The sequence below is a fragment of the Vitis riparia genome, chromosome 5, assembly GCF_004353265.1.
Source record: "Vitis riparia cultivar Riparia Gloire de Montpellier isolate 1030 chromosome 5, EGFV_Vit.rip_1.0, whole genome shotgun sequence".
Taxonomy (NCBI): Eukaryota; Viridiplantae; Streptophyta; class Magnoliopsida; order Vitales; family Vitaceae; genus Vitis; species Vitis riparia.
In genome coordinates, this window is record NC_048435.1 from 22,093,130 (window position 1) to 22,112,930 (window position 19,801).

Consider the following 19,801-nt stretch of genomic DNA (forward strand, 5'->3'; position numbering starts at 1 on the left):
ATTAATTAATACATTTGTAATAAGTTTGATTGACATGATTACTATATTTGCAATAAGTTTATTTTTAATTACTTGTTTAATTTAAAATTTTATTCAATTGTAATGAAATAATATATTTTCAATAGAGTTGCAATGGCTAGTGGAAGTGGAGGTGGAGATAGAGGTGGAGGTGGAGGTAGAGGTACAGGTGGAGATGGAGGTGGTGGGAGTGGCACATTCGGCCGAGATTTAGCTTGGAAGTATTGTTCACCATTAGAGGGAAACCGAAATGGGACAATTTGTAATTTTTGTGGGCTGGTGATGAAGAGTGGAGGCATTAGTCGATTCAAGTATCATTTAGCGCATAGAGACCCGAATAACAATACCAAAAAGTGTCTTTCAGTGCCACCCGAAGTGAAAAAAGAGATACGAGAGATGTTGCATGAAAAAAGTAAAGCAAAAGAAAAGAAAGCTATGGATATTGAAGAGATCAGAGATCAATTACGTGGCACTATGGGGGCTAGGCATACACATGACATGGATGAGGATGATGATGATGATGAAGATGAAGAAGTGTACATGTATCCAGCAAATATGGACCCGGATGAGCGGGATGCTTATCGAGAAGCGATTCGTGCATCGAAGGCAACAGAATGGGAGAGACAACAACATGAAAATCTTGTAGGAAGCAAGCGTAAAACAGGGGAGTCGTCACGACGTAGTGGTGCACCGATAATGCGGAAATCTCAAAGTATGCGACATTCAGACCCATCACCACCTATTGCACCCTCACTCTACAAGTCTTCTAAGGCAAAGCAAAAAAATATTAAAGATATGTTAAAGGGTGGTTCAATTAAAGAAACGATGGGACGCTTAGTAAGCAAATTCTTCATTTATGATAGTGTCGCGCCCAATAAAGCAAACTCTCACCACTTCAAGAATATGATTATTGGTGCACAACAAGCAGGTAATTTTTAAGTTCTCAAATTTTATATTGTTTTATACCTTCAGTAGGTGTGGTCTTTTATGTCATGTTTTAAATATTTCTTACATATGATTTGTAGGAATGGGAATCGAACCTCCATCTCCATATGAAATAAAGAATAAGTACTTGGAAATGGAGTACAAAGATATGGAAGCTTATGTGAACCAGCAAAGAGAAAAATGGAAGACATATGGTTGCACCATAATGTCAGATGGATGGACAGGGCCCACGAGATTAAGCATAATTAATTTCATGGTTTATTCAAAAGGGAGTACAGTGTTCCTCAAGTCAGTTGATGCATCCAACAGTATTAAAGACCACAAATACATATACAAGCTATTGAAGAATGTTATCAAAGAAGTCGGGGTAGATAATGTGGTCCAAATTGTCACAGATAACGGGTCAGCATTCGTGAAAGCAGGGAAGTTGTTGATGAAAAAGTTTAACTTATATTGGACCCCATGTGCGGCACACTGCATCGACTTAATGTTTGAAGACATTGGGAAAAGACCTAGTACTGCCGAGGTAATACGTAATGCTCGCAAGATAACTAACTTCATTTACAATCATTGTTGGTTACTTGCAGAAATGAGAAAGTACTGTGGTGGAGACATTGTTCGACCAGGAGCTACAAGGTTTGCTACAAACTATATTGCTCTTGAAAGTCTTCTTAAAAAAAGGGCTGATTTGAAGAAATTGTTTATGAGTGATGAATGGGCACTACACAAGCTTAGTCGGACAAACATTGGACGAGATATAGAGAAACTAATGTTTGATCATCCGTATTGGGATAGAATGAAACATGTTGTTTCATACTTTGAACCACTATATGTGGTGCTTCGAATCATTGATTCAGAAGTTGTTCCAACAATGCCGTTTGTGTACGAGCTTATGCAAGTGATGAAAGAAAATCTCAATCGTCAACAAGTTGGCGATTGGATCTTCAAAATACTTAAAGATCGTTGGGAGAAAACACTAAAACATCCACTTCATGCAGCAGGTACTTAATTTTCATCAATTGTTACTTTATTTTATTTCATTTTCTCTTACACAATACTAAATCTACATAATTTTATTGTAGCATACTTCTTGAATCCAAGGTTTCAATATAGGCGTGGAGTTGGTAGTGATCCATATTTAATTCAATCAGTCCATGAAGTATTTGCTAAATTAGACCCAAATGCTGAATCGGTTGGTCAATTTGGAAATGAGGTAAATAAGAAACTCTTATTTTACTAAAATCTCTTATTTCATTCATCATTTTATTTGAACATTTACTAACAAATATTATTAACAATTTAAATTATGAATACATAGCTTGTGCTTTTTCGAGATGCAAAGAGAGGATTCAGTGATCGAGCGGCGATTGCATCAAGGTCAACCATGGTGCCCGGTAAGTACTATTTCTTAATAGAGAAAAAAAATTGATTATCATTATTGTAAGTTCATCACATAAGTATTTATATAATTATGAATTCCCTTGCAGCTGAATGGTGGTTCATGTATGGGAACCAAACACCTACATTGAGAAATTTGGCCATTAAAGTTCTCTCACAAACTGCGTCATCTTCTGCTTGTGAAAGAAATTGGAGCACATTTGCTTTAATCCACACAAAGCAACGCAATCGTTTGGCTTACTCCAGACTACAGCAATTAGTTTTCTGTTACTACAATATGAAGCTAAAGTTACGCGATATGGAGGCAGAAAATGATCGAGTTGCTGAGAAAGACTACCTTGATCTTCTTGACATTTCAGCCGAGGTGGGTGAAGAAGAAGAGAATCAGTTATTCCAATGGGTCAGGCCTATACACTTAGATGATGAAGTTGGTAATCCTGATCCACGAATTGCTGCTCATGCTCGAGAATTTGGAGTTGATGTTGAACGTGTGTTGTCCGAAGAAGTTCACAGTGAAAGTTTTAGCAAAGATACTGAGGATTCATTTCAAGGGCCATTGAATTCCCACCAAGAGGTTGACTCCACAAGTATTGGCCAAAGTAGTAGACCTAGTGCTGCTGGTACTTCTGCTTCTGGTTATGATGGTTCAAGAGGTGGAACTGATGATGGAAGTGATCAAGCAGGAGGAGATATTGGGGAACGCCAACAAAGTCAATATCCAATGAGTCAATTCACTTGTGAAAATGATTTCACGCATTGCACACAAGATGAAGACCATGGCTCTAGAAGAGCTGGTCCAGGTATAGGAGCTATTGGGAAGCCATACAAAGGAAGAGAACGGACGATGACTTCATATAACGAGGAGTTACTTTCAGGGAGTTTTGAATCTATGAGTATAGGAACTCAATTTAGTGACTCCTCAAATGAGGCTAACGTTTACCCTCCTTATGTGATGGGTTATGGTCAACCTTCAAGTTCAACTGATGAAGAGTATGGTATGCCAACCTACCCCTCTGCTGCACAAATGTCTTACCAAGTTCCATATCAAATGCAAGGAGGATTTGACATGAACACATGGGTCAATCTTGAGTATCCTATCCATGTAGAGGCAGTGGGTAGGACTCAAGAGATATATGCATGGCATGTTAGAATTTTTAACCAATATTATCGAGGCTCAATGAGTTGGTACCAATATTGTCTCCAACAGCAAGACGGGGTTCCTTCATCTACCAATTCCATTGAACCACATCGATCCTCATTTTGGTACTAAAGGGTCATTGCAATGTAATATGTACAAAGTATTGATATTTAATGAAATCAAGTCTTTCATGAAGCTTCATAATGAGTGTACAATTACAAAATTCACATTTCTTATCCACCGACATGATATAATTACATTTAATATTGCAAATTATATCATACATATATCAAAATTTTCAACAAAACAACTTTAAATTGTCTATTATATTTCTAATTACATTACTATGAGGTTTTTCTTACATTTCCATGAGTTTTGATCACATTTTGGCATACCGAAATTTTTTTCCAAAATATCCGCCGATATTTCTCCGATATATCCGATATATCCGTAAAATCAAGTTACCGATATATCCGTGATTACCGATATTTTCATCCTTGAATACCAGTAAGAATTGATGATGAGATGTGCCGAAGTTAACCTAGCTTGAGGCCTTCTCAGTATGCCATTGGTTCCAAGCTTAGAGTCCTGTGACTTTTTCTGCTGCATCCAACCATCTGTGACCACATCATCAACCTCACCTAGGCCCTCCCGCAAATAATACTGAAATAGTCGGTTCTTGAAAATCCCCAAAGGAACCTAGGCAAGCAAGTGGAAAAGTCACCCAAGTCAAGTCAAGCATTGATTCTGTACTGGAAAAGAGATGGGGAACCCGCCATGAAACATCCTCTTCATCCTAAATATCAAGATTACCCTTGTAGATCAAGTGCGAGCCACCCCACCCATTCCCTCTCTGCTCTCAAAAGAGGATTCTAGTTTGCTTGAATGCTCCTCTACTTAGTCCCCCACGCTCACATTCAACTTCAGCAACCTCAGATCTGAGAGGAAAAAAGAAAGTGTAGGCTGGAAGTGTAGTGTGTGATACTGTGATTGGCAATGGAGAAAGAGGGAGTCCCTGCAAAAGGGGGCATTTTAGCGAGTATTTCGAATAAGAAAGCCAAAGTGAATTCACTCATCAAATCTTTCTCTGAGTCCATCACTGGAGCGGTTTGGGGGCTCAAGTCGTTTGTAACCTCTCGCAGTGAAAAACCTGGGGAAGTGCATTCAGGGGTCAACACCCACGTAGACAACTCCTCAGAAAAGAAAGTGGTGGTTCAGGTGGCTGTTGAGGAGGGAGAGAAAGTGATTGTTCCGGTGGCTCCAGAGGAGGGAGAGAAAGTGGTGGGTCAGGTGGCTACTGAGGAAGTTCAGGTGGCTCCTGAGCAGGAGGAGAAAGTGGTGGTTCCGGTGGCTCCAGAGGAGGGAGAGAAAGTGGTGGGTCAGGTGGCTACTGAGGAAGTTCAGGTGGCTCATGAGCAGGGGGAGAAAGTGGTGGATCCGGTGGCTCCTGAGGGAGAGAGAGTGATGGTTCAGGTGGCCCCTAAGGAGGGAGAGAAAGGGGTGGTTCTGGCGGCTCCTGAGGTGGGAGAGAGAGTGGTGGTTCTGATGGCTCAGGAAGGAGAGAAAATGGTGGTTCTGGTGACTCCTGAGGGAGAGAAAGTGATGATTCAGGTGACTCGTAAGGAGGGAGAGAGAGTGATGGTTCAGGTGGCCCCTAAGGAGGGAGAGAAAGGGGTGGTTCTGGCAGCTCCTGAGGTGGGAGAGAGAGTGGTGGTTCCAATGGCTCTTGAGGAGGGAGAGAAAATGGTGGTTCTGGTGGCTCCTGAGGGAGAGAAAGTGATGATTCAGGTGGCTCCTAACGAGGGAGAGAAAGGGGTGGTTCTGCTGGCTGCTGGGGGAGAGAAGGTGGTGGTTCTGGCAGCTCCTGAGGTGGGAGAGAGAGTGGTGGTTCCGATGGCTCTTGAGGAGGGAGAGAAAATGGTGGTTCCGGTGGCTCCTGAGGGAGAGAAATTGATGATTCAGGTGGCTCCTAAGGAGGGAAAGAAAGTGATGATTCAGGTGGCTCCTGAGGAGGGAGGGAAAGTGAGGGTTCTGGTGGCTCCTCAGGAGGGAGAGAAAGTGGTGGTTCTGGTGGCTGCTGAGGAGGGAGAGAAGATGGTGGTTCTGGTGGCTCCTGAGGAGGGAGGCAGAGTGGTGGTTTCGATGGCTCTTGTGAAGGGAGAGAAAGTGGTGGTTCCGGTGGCTCCTGTACCAGCAAAAGAGAGCATTTTGGTGCGTGTATGGAAAAAGATGGATGAGGCTTCCACTTGGGCGAAAGCCAAAGTGAAGTCCGCCTTGAAGCTCTTCTCTGAGTTGATTACTGATACTGTTCTGCGGCTCAGGTCGTTTGTCACCTCTTGCCCTGAAAAACTCAGGGAAGTGCTTCCAGGGATCAACACCCAGATAGACAACTTGTCTGAAAAGAAATTGGTGGAGGTTCGGGGGGTTCCTGAAGAGGGTTCCCTTCCGCATGAGATGAAGATGCTGGTTCAGAAGGCGAGGAAGCTGGTGGAGCAATGGTTCGGGCCTGACAGCAGCCCTGAAATGAAGCATGTAGGCTTCAAATTGAGATGGTCTCTTGATTTGGTTCAGGGGTTCATTGAGTTGTGTGAGTATCTTAAGCAGCCTGCGGTCCTCATAATGTTTCTTCTTAAAGGATATAGGATGTACCACGGTAGCAACAGAGCAGGTGGAGTTGAGATAGTTTCAGGGCATGAAGGTAGAGCTTCCATGGCCTTTGGTACTCTTGCAACTCTCGTTTTATCTCCTTTGAGGTCAGAGTGTGGTTAGGTTTTGGAGTTTGGGGCCAAAGTATTCCTCATGGCAAAACAAATATCAAGCACCCTCTTTTAACTTACATTCAAAATAGCCCTCTTGTTTGCCTTAAGGAGTGGCTACAATAGATGTTATTCAAAAAAGAAAAGAGGAGATTTGGCTCAAAATTAGAGGTTTTCTGGGTTTGTGCGAAGTTCAGCTTTTGTTAGTATGTGTGAAGCTGTCTTGTTGATGGGTATTTTTGCAGCTACGTCTTCCCTCAGATGGGATTTTGCACTGTAAAAATGTGATATCATTCTACTGTCTTGTTGTGTTCCTATTGCCATTTAAAATAACTTGAGATCAAATTGAAGATAAATTTGGAACTCATAGGGGAAAAGAAAGGTAAGATTTAGCCATTTGTTTGGCAAATTTTGGTGAAATTTCAACACAAACAGGACCTAGGATGGGATCTGCCACGGTGTTTGTTTTTTGTTTTTATTACTTAATTCTAAATAAAACTTAAAATTAAATAATATTTAATAGTGTTAAGTAGTATACGGTTTATTTTTGTAATATTTTATTTTTATTACGTGTTAATATATATATATAATCAACATATTATTTTTTCTATTTAATAAAAAATTTATAATAAATTAAAAAAAAAATAAATTTAGAGTTGAAAAGCAAATTATTTGATAATAATAAAGTTTTTTATTTTATAAAAATAAAATATCAAATAAGCAAATAAATTGTTGATCAATTAATTGATTTTCAATATTATTTATAAATTTTTTAATATGAAACCCTAAAATCATACTTCATTTTTAGCTTCTTAAAAAACTTCTTTACTTCACTCTTTTATATATATATATATATATATATATATATATATATATATATATATATATATATATATATATATATATATATATATTTTGTTGTCTATCCTAACTTTAGGCATTTTACATTAAAACAATATAATTTTGGCTATTTATATGTTCTATTTTTCTAGATTTAACTGTATAATTTTAAAATTATTCCTTTATTTATTTATTTATTTATTTTTTTACTTTGTTGCCTTACTAAAAAATATTTTTAAAAAACAACTACTATGTAATTGTGGATATACATATTTAACAAAAAAAAAAAAATGTATTTTTAAGTATGTTGAAAAGTAATTTTAATAAAAAGGAAATAAGAATATTACAAGTAAAGAAAAAAATTATATATGCTTGAATCTTTTTCAACTTTCTTAACTATCCTTTACAACTTCATCATCTTTTTAATTGAAGAATAAAAAGTTTTAAAACTATAAGACCCCTTTAGCTATATTTTCTTATACTTATTTTAAAAAAAAATATTTTTAAGTTAAAAAGAACAAAAAATAAATAAACAGTTTTTTTTTAGTATTTTTTTTTTTAAATTAGGGTGTTTGGCAAGTTCTTTATAAAATTAGTTTAAAAAAAACTTGTTTGGGCAAGCTGTTTTTAAAAATATTTTTTATTTTGATTTTGTAAAAATGCTATAAATTCAATTCATATAATATTAATTAAATTTAATTCAAATTTTATTAAAAGTGAAAATAATTTTGGTAATTATAAATAAATAGTTTTTTAAGTAAAATATGAATTGCAAAATTATAATAAAGTCATAAATTATATTTTTATAAAAAATACACTATTTTTTACATGTTATAAAAGTAAGGATATTAACATATTTGAAAAGCATAATTAATTTTTTTTTTATTAAAAATGAATAATAATATTTTATTTAAAATCAAATAAAATGTAATTTTTTTAAGATGTAAATGAGTCAAATTTAAATAATTTATAAAAATATAATTATATATAGAAAAGAAATAATAGACATTATGGATCAATTTTTATCCATTTTTTTTTTATATTAATTGGATTACAATTTGATATTCAAATTAATTTTAAAAATCATTAAGCTTATTAATGAATCAAATGTATTAAGGTGGTATTTGTTTTTTTTGGACTTTTTTCTTCAAACAATTTAGTTTTAGAATTTAGGTTGTTTGTTTTTCTACTTTATCATAACTTATTATAAACTTTTTACTAAATAGAAAAAACTAAAATATGTAACTTTTTCTAAATAGAAAAAATAATATATTAGTTTTTTTTTACTTTTAATACTTAATAGAAATAAAATACTACAAAAACAAACAACCTAATATTTAATATTATTAAGTATTAAGGTTCTATTTAGAATTAAGTAAAAAAACAAACACCATCTTAAGTTTTACTGAATTTAAAGTTTATTTGTCTAACAATATATATATATATATATATAAGTCATTCAAGGCCAAATTTTGTTAATAAATTTACGGTATTAAATGGATCACTATTTAAGCTTTAAATTATTTTTAGAAATTATTAAACTCATTAATGAATCTAATACATTAAGTCTTCACTTGATTTGAAGTTTATTTATCTAGTGAAAAATTTGTAAAAATGTGATTTCATGCAAAAAAAAAAAAAAAAAAAGAAACTAGCCAAATCATTAAAAATAAATTTTGGGATATGATTTTTTAATATCATTGAGGTGTATGACTTTTTAGTACTAATTAAATAGATTTTTGAGTCTCAAATTATTTTTAAAAATTAATAAATTTTATATATTAAGTATAGCTTGATTTGAAATTTATTTGTTTAATGAAAATTGTAAAGAAATTAAAGGAAATTAAGAAAAACAACATGGAATTCAAAGAAATATTATATTTGAAGATAGAAAAGGGAAGATATAATATTTAATTTTATTCACTTTTTATATATATTTTTAAATTTTCTCAATGTTTTTCTTTTGATTATAAAAATTGGTAAAAATAACTTTTATTTGTTTTTTAAAAATTGTTCCATATTTCACTTTTTTTTTTTTAAAAAAAGAATACTATCCATTTTTATTTTTTATTTTTTTAAAAGTAAAGAACTATTTTTAATAATTATATATATATGAATCATATTACTCATTAAGTCAAAAAAGTTATTGGTAAAAGTTGATTTCTAGAATTGATGGTCTAATTGTGATCTCATAATATATAAATATATGATTTATATTTTATTAAAATTAAAATAATTAAAAAAATTAAGCATATTTAATTTTGATTGAGGAAGCCATGATAAAAATAAAATTTATTAACCCATTAATATTGTCAATTTTATTGAATAGTAGAGATTTAACTTTGAAATAAAATTTAAGTATTTAAATACATTCACATTTCAGTAACCATATACTAGCTCTAGGATTATCACACATTCACACCCATACAAAACCTAATTATGATGTATAAAGCCTTTTCAACTTCTCAAATTTAATTATTGCTTACATTGCTGTGTTTTTGGGAAAATCCGGTATCAAGTGTATTTTTTGAAAGTATTATAAGTAATTTTTTAAAATTATAAACTTTGTCAAATGATTTATCTTATTTGATAATTGTTTTTTAAAACAGTTTTTCATTCTTTAGAATAAAATAAATAGAAAAATATGGTTGATAACCATAAAATAGAAAACAGTTTTTTATTTGTAAAAAATAGAAAACGGTTTCCTATTGAGAAAAACAAAAAACATGATATTTTTAAAGAAAATCTTTTAATTGTTTTTAATTGTATTTACTTGTTTTCTTAGAATTGTTTTTTTAAAATAATTATATAAATATGAAGAATGAATAAAAATAAAATATTACATAGAAAAAATATTTTTAAAATATATCTAAAAATAGAAAAAAAATAAGGTTAAAATCATTTTAAATTTTCAAACAAACTTTAATTTTATAAAACATTAGAGAACGATTTTTGAAAAAATGTTTTAAGAAACTGTTTTTTAAAATTATTTTCTAAAATAATTTTTAAACCGATTTCTTATTTTAATTTATTTTTAAAAATGGTTTTTAAAATCATTATGAAACGGACTTTTAGTTTAATTTGTAGCTAATTAGGATTGGTTTACGATTAATTGAAGTGAATTAAAATGATTTATAACTAGATTAAAAATGAATTTTCTCCCAGGGCATAAATCTGACAGCATCTTCATTTTTCTTTTGCTTTTGTTTTGTTCTCTGGTGGCTTGGCAACCAAGCAACCTTACTTTTGCTGTGAAGTGGTCCATGTGAGTGAGCGTTCATCATATACAGATGCTGCCTACTCAGTATGCCATTGGCTTAGAGACCTGTGAGTTTTTCTGCTTCATCCAATCCTCTGTCAACACATGATCAAGCTCTCCGGATAGTAGGTTCTAGAACTCCCCAGAATGAACCTAGTCAAGCCAGTGAAACCAAACACCAAGTCAAGTCCAGTCAAGCTCTTTATTCTGTACTGGAAAAGGAATTCGGAGCCACCCAAGAAATATCATCTCCCATCCTAAATATCAAGATTACCCTTGTAGATCAAGTGTGTGCCACCCCACCCACTTCCCTCCTTGCTCTCAAAAGAAGATTCTAGATTGCTTAAGTGCCTCTTTACTTAATCCCTCTCACTCACATTCAACTTCACCAAGCTCAGATCTGAGAGGAAAAACAGAGTGAAGGGTAGAAGTGTAGTGTGTGTGTCTGATTAGCAATGGCGGGAGGGGGAGGGGGAGAGGGAGAGGGAGAGGGAGGCCCAGCAAAAGAGAGCATTTTTGTGAGTGTTTCGAACAAGATAGATGAAGCTTACAATTGGGTGAAAGCCAAACTGAATTCACTCTTCAAGCTCTTCTCTGAGTCCATCACTGAAGCTCTTCTGGGGCTCAGATCCTTTGTCACATCTTGCTGTGAAAAACTCCGGGAAGTGCTTTCAGGGATCAACACCCAGCTGGACAACTTGTCTGGGAAGAAAATGGTGGTTGGGATGGTTCCTGAGGAGAGTTGTCTTCTGGGTGAGATGAAGATGCTGGTTCAGAAGATGAGGGCGTCGGTGGAACAATGGTTGGGGGTTGAGAACAGCCCTGAAATGAAGGCTGCACACCTGAAATCGAATTGGTTTCTTGATTTGGTTGAAGGGTTCATTGAGTTGTTGGAGTATGCCTACAAGCAGCCTTTGACCCTCATACCTGTTCTTCTTGATGGCTATTTGATACACCGAAGCAGTTACAAGAAGGCTGGTGGAGTGAGGAGAGCTGTGAGGGGTAAAGGGAAAGCTGCCATGGCCATTTTTACTCTAATAAATTTGATTGTACCATCAACTATCCTCTTCTAGTTTAGGGTGAGGTTTGTGTAGGTTTATGTGAAGCTGAGCTTTTGTTAGGATGTGTGAAGTTGTCCCTTTCTGTGTTGTGTCATGTGTGTTGATGACAGTAAAAAATACTACTATATTATAATAAATTGTAATACATCTCTGATGTCTTTTCATATTGATCTGGATGGACTGAGTTGTGTTCTTATTGCCATTTGTGTCTCAAGTGGCTTGTTGAGTTGAGATCAAATTGATGATCAATTTGGGTTGAGGAATGGGGATCTCACATGGTAATGAAAAGAAAAGGTTGGGGGGGAAAAAAGTGAAAAACTTAACTTAAAGCTTTACTTTCAATCATTTTGCTTATTGGTACCATTATTTTTTAAAATATTTTCTAAAACAATAAGTGAAATCAATTGAAAATAATTAAAATATGTTAAAAAAAATCACATTTCTGTAATAATTTTCAAAAACCTGTTTTGAAAATGATTGATAACCGGAGGTGTTTTCATATTTTTTTTGCTTCTTAAAAATACAAAACTAATCTAAAATTAGTTGCATTTTTTATTTTTTATCCTAAATGATTTGAAGCTATGGGGTTAAATATTGAACAAGCTCGAACTTAAGACCTCGGTTCATTGTTGAAGGGCACTAATATTGAGCTCGATTCCAAAACCAATATAAGGCTCTTTGAATTCTAAATTCCACCCCTTTGATGTTTTCATTTTCTTTTTAACCCTTTTAACCCTTGATCAATCTTCAATGATCTTAATTAAAAGTGCCAAAATCGAAAACCTAAACCCTAATAAACTAACGGGCCTATTTTGAAGTCATGAATAATGACATGATGATAATAACACAACAACAAAAATTTCGAATAAAGTGTGACTTTAATCTCTATTTATTCTATGCATACAAAGTCTAGAATCGTTACACAAAATCTAATCAAATTATGTATGATCAATCACAATTTACCTCATGGACCTCCGAAACATATTGGATTTTTGTGCTGTTAAAGATGAACCCCACATTGTACCATAAGATGAACCCAATGGGGGGATTAGCTTGATCACACTCACTACATACTTGTGCTCACTATGCATTATCAATAGTGTAACTAGCTAAATTCACGACAATTTGATCCGATGAGATTATTACTTTCCAAATTGTTTTTCTTGTCTCTCAAAAACTTTGGACTTTAGTGTCTAATAGAAAATTATTTTTTAAAATAGTTTTCCATATATCTTTAAAGACAAAAAACAATTTTCTAAATTAAAATACACAACAATCAAACTTTGATTGAAACTCAGAATTTTTTTTTTAAAGTTCTTAGGTATTTTGCATAGAATATTCTAAGAAATAATTGAAAATATAGAAAATACTTCAAAAACTTTTACATTATCCATAAGCAGATAATTCCTTGTTTGAGAACTATTTTATTAAATATTATTTTTCGAAAATATAACCAAATGGACCCTTAGTATTAAACAATTGTGAGTTTAATACTATTATTTGAGCAAATATTCTTGTTTATGGAATAGATATAAAATTAGACATATACATATACCTTGAACATCATGCATCTTAATATGGAATGGTTGTTCTCCATATATCCAAGTCATGTTAATCAAGTCTGATTTCAAGCAAATTAGGATTAGTTCATGACTATATTTACAAATAGTTTAGAGATTAATTATAATTAAATATAATTAATCTATTATTAAGGTAAAAATTAATTTTGAATCTTTTTCATTCTTTTTCTATAATTGCCCCTCAACCAAACAACCATACTTTTGAAGTAGGTCATGCCAGTGTCAAACTAAAGTTATTGAAGTCACATTAGACTATACCTAGTTGGGCCAATCAAACCATCAAAATATCTCTAATATTGAGTAACTTTTTATAATTTTTATTTTTCTTACTTCACTATTTTTAAGAATTATTACATACTTGAAACTTCTTTATCTTTTAGGACATTAAGTTTTAATACCACATCTATTTATTTTTATTTATTTATTTATTTATTATTTTTTAAAGTCTTTCTAGCTTTACAATTAATAACTATCTTTTTATTTCTTGTAGACTCTTAAGTTTCTACGTACTAACTTTTTTTCACATCCATTATTTTTAAATTTATAAATCATACATGTATAGGTACCGTATAGTAAAAACATAATACTCTTTATAAATTAATAAATAATTCATTTATCAATAAATTAATTAATTATTCATTTATTAATAAATCAATAACCATTCTAAGAAAATAATTTCTCTCGGTCCCAAGAGTATTAATATTTTATAGGGGTTTTACCATATATATTTATAATGAAGTTTAGCCTTTGCATGCTTTTATGACAAAAAATATTAAAATAATAAAATGATAAAATATAAAGCTAGAAAAATATGAATTAAATAAATAATGAACTTTTGTTTCATTCTTAATATATGATATATCTTCTCTATAATTAAATATATAATTTTATTATTTAATAAAATAAAAGATATTAATACATTTACATTTCATCTTTGTTATAATTTAATATAGTAATATTAAAGATATTTTTAGTTTTTTAATTATATATATTAAACTTTCTATAATTATTTTTAATCTTAATAATATATAAATGATATATTCACGAGGTTATATTATCATCACGGTTTGCTCACAGCTCCATCGATCCATCCATTGAATTGTGACTTTGTAACTTTTTCAATTCAATTGTCATCATAGTTTATAAAACATTAATTCAAACTCATCAAGTTATTAACAACTTTTTCAATTCAATAATCGATTTGGTTTTCAAACATTGGCTCAAACTAAGGGTGACAATTTGTGCTAACGGGTCATGTTTGTGTCATGTCAAAGTTTAAGCATTAATTCTACAAAGTAGGTCAACTCAAGCAAGGTACGAATAATATTTGAGTTAAAAATATAAACTCAAATACAACTTAATTATTAAACATATAACAAACCATGTGACCAATTTAACAATAAGGTTGTCATGTTTAATAATGTGGTTGAATTAAGTCTTGTATAAGTCTATATGATTAATATTTCAATCCGTCATACTTATAATTCGATTGACTTATTTATTTAAAACAAATTTAAAATGAATCATATATAAGTTAAACATATTATAATTATATTAGATTAATCAACATGATTATTAAATATATCAATTCAAGTTAAATTTGCATTATTCATATTGGCCTAAAATTAACCTATCTGTTAAACAAGTTATATGTTTGATACGAATTTGACCCAGTCATGATTATACACAATTATAATCCATGAAAAAAGTGTTAGATTTGAATCATGTTAATGAATCGTATTAAATTTTGTCACCCTTAATTCAAACTTATTAAATTAAAAGTTCAACTAAAGTATCGATGGGTACCTTTTTGACACCAATAAAAAAATGCCACTTAAACAAACAATTCCTTTGCTTCGTATATATTTTGGGTTTGATATTTTTAATCTTTCACGTAATCTTATTACCTTATACTTAAGTTATCTTTATTCAATAATCTATATTTTCAGTATACTCATGAATGAATAACAAGCTCAATAGAAGCCCAATTGGTGCCACAACATTTTCTTTCAAGTTATTTAAAAAAAAAAAAAACATCAGATATGCGGAAAGGTAACCGAGCTTGCTGTTTTGTGAATATGCCAATGGTTATGATTAAAGAGTCCTTCTGCTGCATCCAATCATGTGGCAATACTTCCTGCCATACAAATGCCCAAACACCCACGTCTAAGTAAAGCAGTCACTCAGTGCTGGAAAAAGCTAGGTGTAAGTTGGGAACTAAACACCCTAGTCTAAGTAAAGCACTCAAATCGTACTGGAAAAGTTTGGGCTTTGTAGATTACCTTTGTATCAAGATTATCTTTGTAGATCAAGTGTGTGCCACACCACCCAATCCCTCCCTGCTCCAGAAAGGAAGATTCCAGATTTCTTCAATGCGTCTTTATTTAATCCCCCACAGGACTCATTCAACTTCAGCAGTGGCCATCCTCAAATCTGAGAGGAAAAACAAAGTGAAGGTTAGAAGGGTAGTGTGTGTGTGATCAGCAATGGAGAGAGAGGGAGAGGGAATCCCAGCAAAAGAGAGCATTTTAGTGACTGTTTTGGACAAGGTAGACGGGGCTTGCACTTGGGTGAAAGAAAAAGGGAAGTCAGTCTGCCGTTTCTTCAGTGGAGCTTTTCGAGGGTTGAGGTCGTTTTTCACCTTTTCTTCTGAAAAACCTGAGGAAGTGCTTTCAGGGAGCAACACCCAGATAGACAACTCCTCTGAAAAGAAACCGATGGTTCAGGTGGCTCCTGAGGAGGGAGAGAAAGTGGAAGTGGTGGTTGATCAGGACGCTTCTGTCCCAGCAAAAGACAGCTTTTTTGTGCGTGTTTGGAACAAGATGCATGAAGCTTGGACTTGGGTGAAAGACAAAGTGAAGTCAGTCTCGAAGCTCTTCATCACTGAGTCCATCACTGAAGCTCTTCTGGGGATCAGGTCTTTTGTCACAGAAGTGCTTTCAGGGATCAACACCCAGCTAGACAACTTGTCTGGGAAGCCAAGGAAGGTCGGGGAGGTTCCTGAGGAGGGTGGTCTTCTGGATGAGATGAACAGGCTGCTTCAGAAGATGAGGAAGTTGGTGGATCAATGGTTGGGGGTTGGGAACAGCCTTGGAATGAAGGCTGCACGCCTGACAGTGAATTGGCTTCTTGATTTGGTTGGAGGGTTCATTGAGTTGTTGCAGAAAGCCATTAAGGAGCCTCGGACCCTCATACCTGCTCTTATTAAGGGTTTTTTGCTATTCCTCAATTTCAAGAAGGTTGGTGGAGTGATGAGAGATGTGAGGTGTAAACAAGGAAGAAAATGTCGCGAATCGCCGAAATATCGCGTATCGGCTGGCAACGAGCCAACCGCTGGGGCAAGTTTGCCCCTTGATATATAATGGGGCAAGAAAATGTGCACCCTATGGGAGGACTAGTTTCATCACTATACTAGTGCTTGCTAAGCATTATCAATAGCATAACTAGATAAATTAGTAAATATGGATGGTGGCTAGTATTCAACCAGCTTTTATTTTTCATCAGAGATTATTACTTTCCAAATTGTTTTTCCCCATCTCTCCAAAACTCTAGATTTTAGTGTCTAATAGAAAATTAGTTTTAAAACAATTTTCTATATATCTTTGAAGGCCAAAAAGAAAAAAAACAATTTTCTAAATTAAAATACAAGACAATCAAACATTAATTGAAACTTTGGATATTTTTTTAAACAACCTTTTTTTTTTTTTTTTTTTAAATTTTTAAATTTTTAGGTATTTTGAATATAATATTTTAAGAAGTAATTGAAAAATATAACAAATACTTTAAGAACTTTTATATTATACATAAGTGGATAATTCCTTGACAAAGAATTTTGCTTGGGAAACAATTGGAAACTATTTTATTAAAATATTGTTTTTAGAAAATATAGCCAAATAGACCCATAGTATTAAACAATTGCAAGTTTAATACTACTATTCAAGCACATATTCTTGTTTATGGAATAAATATAAAATTAGATATATACACAATGTTTGAAAAATTGGAATTTTTCATCAAAATATCAGTGAAAAATCGGTTATCGGTGATGGCCAAAATGAAATCGGCCATCGATAATCAGTTGGGCGAAAAATCTGCAAAATCATCGATATATTAGCAGAAAAGCGAAATATCAAGGATAAAATTGAGAGTGGGACAACATGCGCATGGGGGATAGGGGACAACGACATCAAAAGATCTTGAATAGTTTCATATTTTTAAGAAGCAAAAATGACAAAAACACATTTGATTATCAATTATTTTCAAAACAAGTTGTTCAAGATCTTGGATCACTTTTCCTGCTTTAAATCTTTATATCCTTCTCTTTTTAGTTGCTTTGAAATGCAAGTTAAAAGTAAAAAAATTCACAAAGTGTTTGAGCTATAAATTTATGGCATCTTTGTTAGAACTCTGATTGTCATTGCAATGAGTTACTACAATTTTGTTGATTGTCGGCTTCATTTATACCTCATTTCCATTTGAGGAGATAAAAAAATATTACAAATAGAGATCAATTATTAGGGTTATTGAAGATAATCCCGTTTTGACCCGCTTAATATTTAATAAGGTTTTTGGGTGCTCGATGATAAGGAGTTGAATGTGAATTCAATTATGAAAGATAGTTTTTTGTTTTTGGCCCTTTTATTTTTTATTTTTTACGTATATTTATGCACAAAAATAGTATAATATTCTTAGTTTTCTTTATATCATAAACAAAAGATATATTAATTATGAAGATTTCACGAGAAGAACAAGGAATCCTCCTCACAAATACAAAAATCTAATCAGAAGGCATAATGAACTACTCCACCATATAAGGAGATCTATCTAAAAAAATATAGACCACACACAGATGTCATCTCCTCAAGTTCGGGCTACGCTCCTCTCATTGCTCATCCAACCCTTTTTGCCTATATACATATTGCAAATTGAGAAGAAGACAATATTCTTAGTTGATGGACTGAACCAACCTAGAGAATCATCTTGTAAAATTAATAAAGAAATAGAAGATGACATCTCAGAATTGTAATGAAATATTTGATACTGCAACTATAACAAGTAGCTCGAGGAATAGCTGAAATTCATCAGGTGTAGGTCGTGTTTGGAACAAAAGAATCAGGAAGGATGCAGTAACCCAGTACCTGGAAGGTGCTTTACATAAGGATGTAGAGGATCGTGAAGGATACAGTAACCCAGTACCTAATAGAAGGCGCCTTACACGAGGATGTTTGGAATCATGAAGTTTGTTCATGTGGAAAATCGAGAGAATCAAGAAGATGGTTGAAAGTCAAAGGAAATAGTGGAAATGCACGCCAAAAGGAAAAATGGCAGCAAAAGATTATTGAAATCTGGATTCTATTGCCTAAAGAAAGTCCGAAGATGATTCTTTAAAATCAGAGTTATTTGGATGAAGGTGATTTTGAAAACATAATTTTCTGCGTATTAGTGCCATGCGCACGCAGCTTCATCTCATGCCATGACCACTCCTCCGCCTCCACCTTCGCTACTTGACCTCCGCACCTCTGCTCATCTTCTTCTTCCGCACTGTTGTCGAAGACGGTACCCATATCTTTACATTCGGCTTCATCTCTATTTCCATTAAATGCAAAGAACCCATTAGTGAATAATAATATCTTTCATTCAAATTATACCAGATGTTTGATCAATCAACTTAATAATTTAATTTAAGTTATTAAATAAATTAAGTATATTTTATAAAATAACTTAATGGTATAACTTAAAGTTAAAAACTATCTTAAATAATAAGTAAAAACAATTAACTTATTCTTGAGTACATATTTTTATTTTATTTTTTTACCCTCATTTGCCCCGTTACCTCTATGATCTCTTTTTTTACTCCATAACCTCCATTATTACTTGACTTACTTTGCTTTAATTCTAATTTATGAGAATAAATATGTTAATTTAATGATTTTAAATAAAATTTAAGTTAATTTATCTAACAACATTAATATATAAAGTAAGAATTAAGTAATAAGTTTTAAGTCAACATTAAATATAATTTAACTTAAAATCGATCTAAATCATTAAGTAATAAATATTAAATCAAATATCCTTTTAAATCCATGGTAAAAACTAAAGTTTTCCCTTTAATGGCAATTACAACTTGTCATTCTAAATTCACCTACAAGGTTTCTTTTTCTTGTATGTTCACATTAATCCCCTATCATCTTGGTGGGAGATGTTGATCAGGAAATTTTAAAAATATTCTCCTTTAAATCCTTCTTTTCGTTCCTTGAAGGATTGTCAACCAACTTCTATCTAACAAAACTTAATTGGAAGTCAAAAGCCCTTTTTCAAGTGAAAGATTTTGCTTGGTTTGTGGTTGACAGGAAAATGAATTTAAAATTTGCTTTGACGAGAGACAACTTACAAATCCCTCAACTCAAACAGGTAATTTCTATGAAATGGTTGCGGAGACAACTAAAGATCTCTTTCTTCATTGCCTCTCCACATAAACTTATGCTATAATAGTTATTTTGTGCTATAATTGTTTTTAAATATACCATTTGTGTAATAGTTATTATCTTACCTATATAAAATATGGTAAGAGAATGAGATTTTTTTTTTTTTTGTTTGGTTCTTTTGGATAATAGATCTATTTCTATGTAATCATTACAATAATGCTGAATGTAATATATATGTGTGCGTGTCCATATATGTGCATGTGTTATAGTGATTAATAATTATTTAATCTGAAATAATTATTTTAAGTATTCCATTTTTATACCATATATGTTGTATAGAATGTGGCATTTTGAAAGAAAAAAAATATAGTCATAACTTTA

At 32.6% G+C, this 19,801-nt stretch overlaps 2 protein-coding genes across 2 annotated transcripts; both read left to right on the forward strand.

The window, feature by feature from the left end:
- The first annotated feature begins 139 nt into the window (after positions 1–139).
- Positions 140–3,086, forward strand: LOC117915286. The gene is made up of 5 exons (XM_034830839.1): positions 140–1,964; positions 2,046–2,176; positions 2,282–2,357; positions 2,451–2,509; positions 3,015–3,086. The coding sequence occupies exons 1-5, from the start codon at positions 1,046–1,048 to the stop codon at positions 3,084–3,086; spliced, it is 1,257 nt and encodes a 418-aa protein (XP_034686730.1). The 5' UTR covers positions 140–1,045.
- A 12,314-nt stretch (positions 3,087–15,400) lies between these two features.
- On the forward strand, positions 15,401–16,517 carry LOC117913764. Its single transcript, XM_034828795.1, has 2 exons — positions 15,401–16,171; positions 16,235–16,517. The coding sequence occupies exons 1-2, from the start codon at positions 15,482–15,484 to the stop codon at positions 16,355–16,357; spliced, it is 813 nt and encodes a 270-aa protein (XP_034684686.1). The 5' UTR covers positions 15,401–15,481; the 3' UTR covers positions 16,358–16,517.
- The last annotated feature ends 3,284 nt before the right edge of the window (positions 16,518–19,801 follow it).